This window comes from Cloeon dipterum, chromosome 2 (genome assembly GCF_949628265.1).
Source record: "Cloeon dipterum chromosome 2, ieCloDipt1.1, whole genome shotgun sequence".
Taxonomy (NCBI): domain Eukaryota; kingdom Metazoa; phylum Arthropoda; class Insecta; order Ephemeroptera; family Baetidae; genus Cloeon; species Cloeon dipterum.
The window spans coordinates 3,419,900-3,432,345 of record NC_088787.1 but is presented as its reverse complement, the minus strand read 5'-3'; the positions used below and the strand labels follow the sequence as shown (position 1 = coordinate 3,432,345).

The window sequence follows — 12,446 nt, the reverse complement described above, 5'->3', positions numbered from 1 at the left end:
AAATTCAATTGGATTAATGCAATCATAAATAATAATATACAGAGGCGTTAGTTTAAATTATTTGTGCTTTTTCGGCAGGAAATTTTATTTAATTTAATTTCGAAATTTTGGCGGAAATTTTTCAGTGATTTGAAAAACGGTCTGATTTTGAAAAACCGCTCACGGGCAGACATGCCCTACCGAGGGGCATCGACTGGTCCCAGGATCATCGCCCTACAGCCCACAGGGCCCTACCTGGGCCCCGAACGCCAACGTTTAAAATGTGATAAACCACGTTTTTTGCTTTTAAAAATTTATATTTCTGCTGCTATTGGTCGTAGAAAAAAATCCAAATTTGGTTAAACGCGACGTAAAATTCTGCTCTGAAAGAATGTAAAGTGACTTCCGTCCCAAAACCGGCTTAGAGGCCCCAAAAGTAAGCACAAAAATCTTTGTTTATTCTTTTTAATAAGCTAATGGGCTGGAGGGTAATTTTGGCTGCTTCAGACTTCGTTCCGCATCGAAAAGCGTTGATTTACCGGGTTTAGCGTCAAAATTTGGGTTTGGAAGAAAGGGAAACTGTTTGGTTGCGCAGCCATCTGAAAAGGCGGCTAGGATTTGAATTTCTTTGGGGCAGGCAGTAGACGCTGCAATCGGATTTTTGTAACTAGAGAATAATCACCACATCACGCGTATTGGTATGGTTGGAAATAACTTCTCTTATAATTTTTGAAATAACGGAGAGCATTTATCAAGATAAAAATTTCGATCCATCATTGTGTCAACAAAAGCAGGAAGAAGGAATTTCTTTAGAAAGATATGATTTTCGTGGTAGAGAACAATTCCAGGAATTCGAGCCAAAAAATGTCAAACCTTTATAAGAAATTCCAAGAATCTTTCAGCAAAATACAAAAAACACTTTCCCCTAAATCGGGGAACCAAATATTCTCCCGCAAAGATTTTCATTCTCACAATCAGACGGGCTATGGTTGAAGGAAAACGCGTCGACTTTTGCTCGCGACAATGGAAGCAGAAGGAAAATGCGTTAAATGCCTGGAAGGAGTGAAGATAGTCGGTGACGAATGCGCTCAATGTATACTGTAAGGAATCATCCAGGGCCTTTATGAGGTAAATTAACTCCAGATATTATATTAATGTTTCAGGGATCGTGAGTTGAATTTGGAGAATTCACCACCTTCAAATGAACCGAAATCTAAGGATACGGAAAATGAATTGGTGAAGAACGAAACTTTGGCACCAGTGGGCGTGGCTGTCTATGAGCAGCAAGTTGAACAGACCGCAAGACAGGTTCCGCGTGCGAATGAAAACGTGGTTTTTTCGAACGCGAATGCTTTACAGCCCGAATATCCAAAGATATTCGAACAAGAATCAACTTCGGTTAATACTTCTAACTTTGGTGTTTGTCCTGCGTCAGGTGAGCTCATTCGCATGATTTCATTGAATTCTTTTTAAGTGAAAACATAATTTTAGAGGGCATTTGTGAGAGCCAAAGTGTTGCGATTCAAGATCAAATTACGGATTCGACAGTTCAAACTGTAGTCTCAGTCAGCAGGAGTGAACCTGGTGAGAAATATTTTCGTGATATTCGTCAGTAAAGAAAGAAAGCCTCTCTTCAATTGATATGTAGATGGCAAAAAAGAATAAAATCTTTTCAAATCATTTTATTTGCTTCAAATTATAATTTGTGAAATTTTCACATTACAGAATCTTCTACAAGTGGATATTCAGGCCAAAAGTGGAAGAGGAACGCGAATACCGATTCAGTGGACGCGAAGAAAATCTCAAGGGCCAATGAAAGGAAAGCAAATGAGAGTCAGGATAAAAAAACATATAAGGAGGGCGTCTGCCAGGTGTGCAATTGCAGGGAATATGGCGACATTTATAGTCACTTGAAGACTCACAAGAATAGAGCAAAACAATCGGAAGACCAAAACGAAAAAAACTATATACACAAGATTGAAAATAAAAACGGAGTGAAAACATTGGTACGTGTACTGAAGACCGATAGGCAGATGAAAAAACCAGTGAAACAGTATGAGTGCGATATTTGTGCACAGTTCTCAACATACTTTAAGGGACATTTAGAAGATCACATCGTACGCAACCATTTTTCAAAAACAATCAAATGCGATCATTGTCCAAACTTATTTGCGACAGAGAAAAATCTGAGGCAACACATATCAAAATGTCATGCCATTAAGTGGGAATGCTGCAAATGCAAACAAAAAATGACATCCAATCAAAAGAGATATCACAAACATCCAGTTAAGCCGGATTGGAAAAAAATTTAATGCTCTCGCCAAGGTGTAAACTGAACCAGAATCCAATTTTTGCAGCGCTACTGAATAGGAGAGTAATTTAGAATTATAAAACGTGTAACATTTTTTAGAATTAGTATAGATTTCAAAATTCCACGAAGAAAAGCTTCGTACAGCTATTTTGAAAGTGGCAAATATAGCAGCCGTGTGCATATAAGTCTTTTAAAAATAAATGTATTCTTTTTAGGTCAATGCGTAAAAATATACAAATGAAAAGTTTGAGGTGTATACAATCAACACTTGAATTTGTATGAAAAGACGAATGTTTAGCAACAATAGAACTAAATAAATATTATTTTTCTTAACAAGCCTGAAAATCCGGAAGTGTATGTAGTCATTTGTATTTTGGTATGCTCCTTTCATAGCTCCACAACAGTACGGTGTCATGAATTGATGAGATTTACACTTTTTGGAAAATGTTATCAAATTTGTTTACCAGTTATTTCAAGGACGAAATCAGATATACAGGAAATCAATTTGTGAACGTTTTTAATTCAAAGCAACTTTAAAATACAGTTAAATTTCAATTACAATACATTTTTGAAAGAGGATATAAGATGGAAAGTGGCTCAGTACTTATCGTGGACACAGAGAAGGTGTTTTTCCATGGATTGCATTAGCATTTCCCTACCGCACAATAAGCATTTTCCACGTGCGCGATTCAAATGGGAAGATTGAATATGCTTTGAAAGATCACCTTTCCAGACAAATTTCTTCTTACAGAAATCACATTCAAACTGACTTATTTCGATCAAATTGTGCTTTGTCGCCAAATGGTGATTCAACGATGTGAGACATGAAAAGCTTTTGGGACAGTGCGCACATTGCTTCAAATTAGCTGCGCTGTGTTTGTATTTCAGGTGATTTTTCAGGGTTACAGCCCTTTTGAAGTAGCTTTTGCATGGTCTGCATTTGAAGCCAAGATTCTTGTGTTGCGAACCACGCCAGGAGTTGTTTCTGTGGGAACTTCTCACGTGGTATTTCAGAAGATAAAGTTTTTGGAACATCTTTGCACATTTTTCACACTTAAACTGAGTTTCTTTGCAAGTTTCCCAGTGCATTTGATATAGCCCTGAGCAGTCAAAGTTGCTTTTGCAGCGTTGGCATTTCTGCTTTTTTAGGTGGAGACTGAATTTTTGTGAAGTAACTTCCTCCTCGCAGATTGAGCAAATTTTGTACGAATGATCTCGTTGGTCATGAATTTTCAGCAATTTCATCGAAGAGAACCATCTATCGCACTTTTCACACTTGATTTTCTTTGGCAAATGCTTCGCAGCAATGTGTCTTTCCAAATGTCTTTTTTGCTTTGCTCTATACCCACAATAATTGCATTCGTGTTTTTTGGCCTCGTCTTTCTCCTTGTGAGTTGATTCAAAGTGAGATTTCATTTCATCATCAGATTTGAAATACAATAGGCAACCATAGAGAGTGCATTTCACCGGAAATTCAGAGTGAACACGACGAACATGCTCGTGGACGCTACTATTGTGAAGGAATTTTTTCTCACAAAAACAGCACTGAATAATTTTTCGTTCTTTCGACGTCTCATGGAAATTCTTGACGTGCTCAGTTTTTTCCTCAACCGTGTGAAAATAGGTGGCACATTTTCGATTTTCACACCTGATGGCATGTTTGTGCGCATTCCTTACGTGTTTAGCCAAATTTCCACTAAATTTGAAAAACTTCTTGCAGTAGAAACATTTGCTCTTCATCTTTGGCTCAGTTCCAGATTTCGGTACAGTTTCAATTTCAATTTCTTCTTCGCTCTCAGACTCATTCATTTTCTCCAACTGAACCCAGCACTGCTCAACTTTTCCATCTTTAAAAAACACTAAACGTAATTTAAATTATCTATTATTACAAGAATTAATTTACCAAAATAACTTTTCCGCAGCTCTTTTGCCGCGTCGTCCAAATAATACAAATCCTGAGGCCACCAAGAATCAGCCTCGAAATCCAAGCCTTTTTTGGCCAGAAACCTTTTTATGAAAATAAAGTAAATAATTGAACGTTCAACAGGACATTTTAATTGACTCACTCCGCGTGCCACATGCAAAAGTAGCAAATAAGTTCAGGATCTTCGATTTTCTCTGCAAATTCGTGGCCGCAGACGTTCAACAACCAAATGTGAAGCTTCTCCTTGTCCACGTGGACAGCCTGGACAGCGCCGTCCGCCGTCGGACGCTCGCACAAAACGCAGAGTGACTTCGCGAACGACATTTCCGAGTGAGAACTCTCAAAGCAATGACGCACAAGCTGAAGGGTTAGTAAACTCGGAGTAGTGGAAATTAGAGGAATTCGGGAAGATTTTTGAAATAGCATCATAAGAATTCAGGTAGTTTGAATTGTGCGGGGGTGAAAAAACATTTCTTTATTTGTGTATCGACAGATGTTTTGCATTTTATGCTCACAACTGCGAGTCACATAAGTGAAGTAAGATTTTTCGGAATTGTTTTAAAGTTACATGCATTATTTTTTAAATTAAAGATATTGCGCTCTTCATTAATCAGTTTAATATATGTAATATGCTTATAGTGGAAATACAAAGTGATGATAAAAAATACAATAAAAATGGCATTAATATTAAAAAGGCATTTAAAGTTAATGAAATTTAATATTGTGTGTAGCTTAATTACAAAAATTTACAATAATAACTGTGGAGTGTGGACTTTACATTTTGGTTTTACAGTGCTTCAGCCTGGTTGTATTAGTTCACAGAAGCCCCCGAGGGTGTGACGTCAGTGCAGGGGGTGGGAAGAAAATCAGCAAGAAGAATGTGCACGCGACTTTGAATGGCAAATCGCAGGCGGGGGATGGGGGAGGATGGAGTGGACAAGACAATTATTAATGGCCAGCTCAGCCTTACCCATTACTTCTTAAACTTTATCTGTAAAGATTTTGAACTAATCTAGCGTTAATTGGAAAAAGTTTTTGTTTAATATCATCAATTAAATTAATTTAGAAAATTAAGCAAAAAATTTAAACCTAAAAGAGAAGAGCTACTATATTTGTGCTGCTTTGTCAAATGTCGAAAACTAACCTCAAATTTCCTAAACGTTCCTAAACCGAACGCCAAAAAAAGGGTCTCGCTGTCAATACTTCATAACATAATTTATAATTCAAGGAGAGGTATAAGACTGCAACTAGATTGGAATAATTTGGTCCATTTTTAAACATCCGGACCGCATTCCACGCCCTGAAAAGCTTTCAAAACCACCGCTGCCACTCTCACCTATGATAGTTACGAATAATTCGATTGTTAACGAAGTTTAAATTTGTTTTGCCACCAATGCGAGCGTCCGACTTTTTCGGTTCAGCGGTTGCCTCAGGCGCGGCGCTGGTAGCGCTTGGTGTGACGTCATACACGGAGGGGGAAGCCGGCAAGTCAAGCAGACACGCGACTCAGAATGGCATTGCAAATCGTGCTGATGGGAAATTAATGAAAAATAATCAAGAGGTGGCGCTGAGAAATAAAATAAAAGCAAGGAGGCTGCCGTTTTGATTAAAGTATGATCAAGCGGACTGAAGCGCATCCGCCCTGCGCCGAACCACATACTTCCTTTGTTTAATGAGTTTTCCCTAGCGGCTCTGTGTCAAAATTACGATATTTAGTATTATTTTTAATTTTTTCTGTTATTGAAACGCCACGCATTTGCCCCTAAAACAATGGACAGACAAGGAAAAGCAACCCTTTGAGCTCTTCAAATCGCTCAATTAGCCATCTTTCAACACCTCTGATAACAGAAAGCCAGTCGCCAGGGAAAGGAGAAGCAAACCATAGCCAAAGGGAAAGGAATCACGACTTGAATGTTTACGAAATTAAAAAGTTCTGTGATGACATCATTGCGAGAGGTGGCAATTAAACTCTCAGTATTTCAAGTTTCACCTGCTCTCTTTTTTCTGCGACAAAGCTGCAGACTCGCCTTTGATTTTACCCAGCGAGCAGGTTTGTCCTTTTGGATTCTGAAGCATTAGCACACGTTATGTTAAATCAAGCATTTTTTGTGTGTGAAGAATTTTATTGATTGTTAAATAAATAGCACATATTGATCTAATTGTCTAGGGTCAATATAAATATTTATTAAATAAACAGATCAAAGGTAAAACCTACCTTCACTCAATACGTTAAACAAACCAATCACAGAAAAGCATGAAAAATATCCTGGAATAAAGGCTGCTTATTTAAGAGGAGAGTTCGTGGCTTCTGAAAGACTTATTTCGACTCTGCGATCTAGCTGTGCAGTTTCGTCCCAGTTTTTACCTAGCGAGCAGGTTCGTTTTCTTGAAAACTGGCTTTTTGCCACTTTATTATTTTAAAATATCCGTGTCATACTATCTACAAAAGTTATTCACACGTCTAGGAAAAAACAAAGTTTCTCTTTGGATTTCTAACTTATGTTTAATTTTCTGTTTCTTCCAAGCAAATCAAACCATTAATTTCTGGTACCTTTTTCAGAAACGTTTAAGTCATGAATCCTCTCTTATTTGTCATCGTTTTTGTCCACCTTTCATTGACCACTGCTGTCAACTTCACTCAGGTCTTCAAGTGGCCCGATGGAATGGACTACGTGTGGCCTTCCGAGGCGAAAAGGAGACAGGCCTTGAAAAATAGAACTTTCAAACCAGAGAACATTTATCCTCTTTTCATGGCTGTCTACGGAACAAGGATCTTCCTCAGCCTGTATAAATATAGTGATATTCCAGCGAGTCTGGTGTCTTTGCCGACGAGCAGCGCGTCCTCTGCGTCCCCAAAGCTAACTCCATTCCCTTCGTGGGAGATGCATGTAAGAGTGAAAAGTAAAGTAAGTAATCAAATCATATGCACTAAGCAAAAACAGTCTCTCTTTAGTCGAATTTTGTAGATTTGTATTCTACTCTCATAAAATAGTCACCCCTTTTATTGTAATTTTCATATATTTTGAAAATTCGGTGTTTCCTCTAAAAAGATTAACAGCGCAAAAAGAAATATTCCGATGAAGATATGTTAAAAAAACAATCAAAAATATACTTTTTTGCAGGGAAAGGGTGGCTGCAACAAAATTGAAGAAGCAAAGGGGCTGCAAGTTGACTCTGTTGGCAGGCTGTGGGTTCTGGACAGCGGTAGCGAGAATTGCAGTACCAAGCTATGGACCATCGACTTGTCCAACAATCACACTGTACTCGGACATCGATTTTCTTTCCGTGATTATATGCACGACTTGGTGCTTGACGAAACGCCCAATGGAACCTTGGCATTCATCTCAAATTCTGGTTCAGATCGCATTGTCGTCCTTAGTTTGGAAAGAAATCAATCTTGGATTGTGCAAACGCCAGGAAACATGGTTTATTCTATTTCCCTTGCCCCTAAGGAGGAACCGAGACAGCTCTACCTCAGCACATGGAACTCCAATGAACTGTTTTCAATTCCTGTTACCACATTTCGCAAAGGAACTGAAACTGCATATCCGAATTTAATCGGAAAATGGAGTGCAACACCATATAAAATGCTGATTGACAGTCACGGGACCATGTATGCCGCCTTTAAGTGGAAAAACTACATACGCTCTTGGAACACATCCCAGCCATTTGAGGAGCAACCTTTTTATGAGGTACGTCACCAATTTATAAATAAGAAATTTGCGATTCTATTATTTATTAATTATTTAACAAAATATTAAATTGTAAAAGTTGTGTGTAAAGTCTTGTTTCTTCAATATAACCTTTGGTCGTAGCTAAATTGACAACAGCACGTTACACTTTTTAGGTTGAAAATCTGGGTATTTCTTTTCCATTTGCCTTTGCCTTGGACTCATCGGGAACCTTTTGGATGACTGAGCTTAATAAAACAGGGACTAAGCCAAGGTACAGGCTGCTAAAGGCTGCAGTCGGTGAGTTGTCAAGTACGTTTGTTTGCTCTAAACCTAGTTGGCTTGAAAACGTTTTAACCGTTGTGTTGTTTTTGTATTTAATGTAAACCAAAGACAAGCACTTATTTGTATTTTTGCTAAAAGCGTCGAACAAAAAGGGTTCAAGCTAGTATAAACGACATCAATTTATTCTTATTTCAGTTACACCAGCCAGACCAACTACCTCAACCATGTCCTCTAAGACCGAACCAACACCTGTTAGCTTGTCCATTTCGACTACAACAAAATCTTCAACGCCTGCTGAGGAAAGTGCCGCAACCGAGGTGCAGAAGAGCAGCACCCTGATCGAAAATTCGAACGAAAATAGAATAATTATCATCAGTCTAATCTGCTCAAACGTGTTTATTGTTGTCTTGTCGAGTTCAATCATTCTTTGGCTTGTCCTGAAGCTGAAGAGAAACAATTCCCTTCCGCAAAACACCGCTGAGGACCAGGAAATGTCCGTTTCGAGTGACAACTATGATGAATTCGGCCCCTCGGAAGTGCAGTACGAGGAAGTGACGCAGCCACGCCCCTTTCATCTGGTCCCTACGATCAGCCGATTTGTCTCAGCCCGCGATCCGAGTGAAAGCAATACCTGCGTGGCCGAGAACGTTCGTGAAATTTGGAGAGGTGCCCCGTTCGAGAATTACGACGTCGGCCCTGCTCAACCGGAACCTTGGTACGATGAAGTTGCACCGGCACCTTCCAGGCCACCACATTATGAAGATACTTCTTCAGGGTTGATGCAGTACCTGTAAATCCTGCCATGATCACGGGTATTATCAGATCTCGGTTCTTAATGTGAATAATTAAATTTATTCTACACCAATGCATTATCATTTAATATATGTATTGTAATTATGTTCAAAAAAATATACCTTGTTGTAATTTCAAAAAAATATTTTTATTCAATCCATTGATTTCTCACGAATAGCCTGTTTTCCAAAACATGAATAATTACAACAAAATTATAACGTTGAAAATAGCAGCATAGCAGTTGTAAAAGTCAATGTTTTTTATTTTCTTTACTTTGTCCTCTTTTTTTAAAAGCGTGCCATGCGTTGTCTGTAGGAAAAAAAAGCTTTTTTTCGTGGCTCTCTGTGTTGGTGTGTGCGGCTGTGCGCTGTGCGGCAGCGAGAATTATGGAAAATGGGTTGAAGCAGTCAACTTAGGCATTGGCCGGTAATTTCGTTGCTTTTTCTTGTTTCAATTTTAGTTTGATTTCTTCCTTACGTTGCGAATTGAGCGGCTGAGTTTCTGCGGTCGGCACCTCGTCTTTTTATTGCGAGATATATAAATCATTTCCTTTATCGAGCCTAGTAAGCGATTGAATTTTTGCAGTTTCGTAGACTTTGGTTTTTTATCGAACCTCAGACGCAAATTATATTCTTAATTTTAATTCAATCAATTTTTAGGATGCCTAAAAGGCTACCAGAGGCAGCGTTGTTGCCACAGGCTAATTGTGTTAGTTCAGCGGTTGCCTCAGAAACAGCGCTGGAGGCATTTGGTATATATGACGTCAGTGGGGGCGGGAAGAAGAAATCAGCCAGATGAACAGGCACGCGACTTTGAATGGCAGGCAGGAGGGAAACCGAATGAAAATGAATAAATTGTACAACGTGGCAGCCTGAAAAGTAAATTTAATGCAAGGTGGTTGCCATTTGGGGTGATTTAAGTGGGAAAAACATATATTATAAAAATATAATTGCATTTCGCAATATTTCAATCTCGGTTTTCTTCTTAATTTTTTTGTAATTCATTCATTTTAACAAATTAGTTGACACTCTGGCCAAGTGAATTAATCGAAAGTGTGGATAACAAACTAAATTTCAGCGTAGCTGTCTGCTCTACAGCATTTTTTATTTAGATTTATTTATATCTTTCAATCAGTCTTCTTTATGGATGTGAGGCTAAAATCAAGGCGATTAAAAAACAAAAAAGAAAACGTAAGTTAAATTTTCATTTGCGCCTTTGAGAAAATAAACAAATTGCAACTGTCGTGGCAATTCAGTTTCCCGCCATTGAGTTTGAAAGGGAGAGAAGAGAGGGTGCTATCGTCTTCGCCCTGGCCTCGTGTTTTACTGTAGGAGATAGATATAATATGGAGATGATATACCTATACAACACACATGATTGTTTTAAGTGTGAATTTTTGAATATGACATAAAAAATCACAAAATGCGTTATAGATTGAAAAATATTACCTTCATTAATTAATTCTACTCTTTCAAATCGATTCATTTGCTTAAGTTTCTTACCGCAATTCCTTCTCCTTTTCGTTTACCCTATAATCCACCTGACTACCCTGACTGCCTGCAGCTGTTTCAGTCTCATTCGCGCCATTTCAGTTGCCACGATGCCGCTGAAGAAGCCGCTCTGCCGCGTTTGCGAGCGTCCGACGGCGGACGGCGCTGTCCAGGCTGTCCAAGTGGACAAGGAGAAGCTGCAGACTTGGCTCCTGAACGTCTGCGGCTATGAATTCGCAGAGGAAATCGAGGATCACGATCTGATTTGCAATTTCTGCATCTGGCACGCAGAGTTAGTTTCAGTTGGAATTTTTACCCTTCGAATTAATATTTTTCCCCAGATTTCTGGCCAGACAACTACCTGAAATTGATAATCTTGCTTGGTGGCCAACAAATGAGCAGCTGGATGGCACCCTGAAGGAATTACGCAAACAATATTTTGGTAATTCAGCTTCTTTTAAAATGAATGCAGCAAACATTAATTTCACTGTTTTCATTGAACTGATCTAAATAAATGAATACCCAAGTTTGACTTTTATTTGATTTGGACTGTTTTGCAGCAGGGAAAGCTGAGCAGTGCTGGGTGCAGCTGGAGAAGATTGAGCTGCCGAAAAGCGAGACGGAAGAAAATTCCGAGCACGAGAGAAAGTCTGATGGTCTAAAGAGCAAGAAGAAATGCTTCTACTGTAGACAAGTAGTCGCAAAAATTAGTAGTCACATGAGAAAGAAGCATGAGAATGCCATCAGGTGTGACTATCGCAATTGTGTCACATATTTCCACACAGTCGAGGAAAAGGAGAGTCACACAAAGCAAGTGCATGAAAAGAAATTGATCAAGTGCAATTTTTGCGACAAAGAGTTCCGGAGGTCTAATAACATCAAAATGCATATTCATCGTGAACATGCTGAGTTTCACGTTAGATGCAAATTCTTGGGTTGCCTCTGTTATTTCAAATCCGAACCTGAAATGAATGTCCACTTTGAAGCTGTTCACAAGAAAGAAGACGAAGCAAAAGTCTTCAAATGCCACCATTGTGAGAGCAAATTTAAATTCAAAAAGGATTTGTTGCTTCACATTTCCTGTTTGCATTTGCCAAAAACAATCAAGTGCGACAAATGTCAAAAAATGTGTTCCACCAATCAGCATCTTGCAAAACATGTCAGAGACAATTATAAATCTCGGGTGTGCCAAATTTGCAATTCAGATGTTATTGTTGGGAATATGAGTCGCCATTTGAAACGAATGAAGTGCAAGCGCTGCAAGAATGAATTTGAATGCTCAGGTTTGTACCAATCTCACTGGAAAACATGCAAAACAACTCATTTCAAATGTGAAAAGTGTCCAAAGGTATTTAAATTTCTTGCTTTGTTGGATTGCCATTTGAAAATGAAACACAGAAATGATTCCTGGCGTGGTTTGAAGTACAAAAATATTGGATTCAAGTGCGAGCCACGCAAAAGGTACTACAAAAATGTAAAAATGCTGAAAGTCCACATGAATCACGTACACAAGAGACTGAATTTGAAGTACTGTGCACACTGTCCAAAAAGCTTCATTCGTGTTGAATACTTGAAAAACCACTTGGCCATGACACACCTCTTGATTGAACGCAAATTTGAATGTGACCAGTGTGAAAGGAATTTCGTTTCATCGTATATCCTGGCTAACCATAAAACGAATACACATTTGAAAAACAAAACTCTCGAAACTTGCTACGTGTGTGGAAAAACAATGGCCTATGTTAGTGTGAAAAGACATTTATTGACAATTCACGGCATAGACAATCCTTAACTTTGGCCCTTTTAAAAAGGCTTTATAAAATTCGCTAATTCTTTGAAGTGAAGAAATGATCAAAATGCTAAATAGGCTAATTTGTTTTTCATGACTGATATTTCGAATTCTGTCCTTTCCTTCCATTTTTTTTTCACCTAATACGTTAAGTAGACAAGCACTTTATAGCAAGTGATGCAAAAAAGCCAAATTTTGTAAATCC

General features: G+C 38.5%; 1 protein-coding gene across 1 annotated transcript; it reads left to right on the top strand.

Annotated features, from left to right (window-relative positions):
• The first annotated feature begins 6,787 nt into the window (after positions 1 to 6,787).
• LOC135937359 (uncharacterized) lies at positions 6,788 to 8,964 on the top strand. The gene is made up of 4 exons (XM_065480509.1): positions 6,788 to 7,102; positions 7,337 to 7,592; positions 8,147 to 8,197; positions 8,366 to 8,964. Exons 1-4 carry the CDS (start codon positions 6,788 to 6,790, stop codon positions 8,962 to 8,964), a joined length of 1,221 nt encoding a protein of 406 aa, XP_065336581.1.
• Positions 8,965 to 12,446: the final 3,482 nt, after the last annotated feature.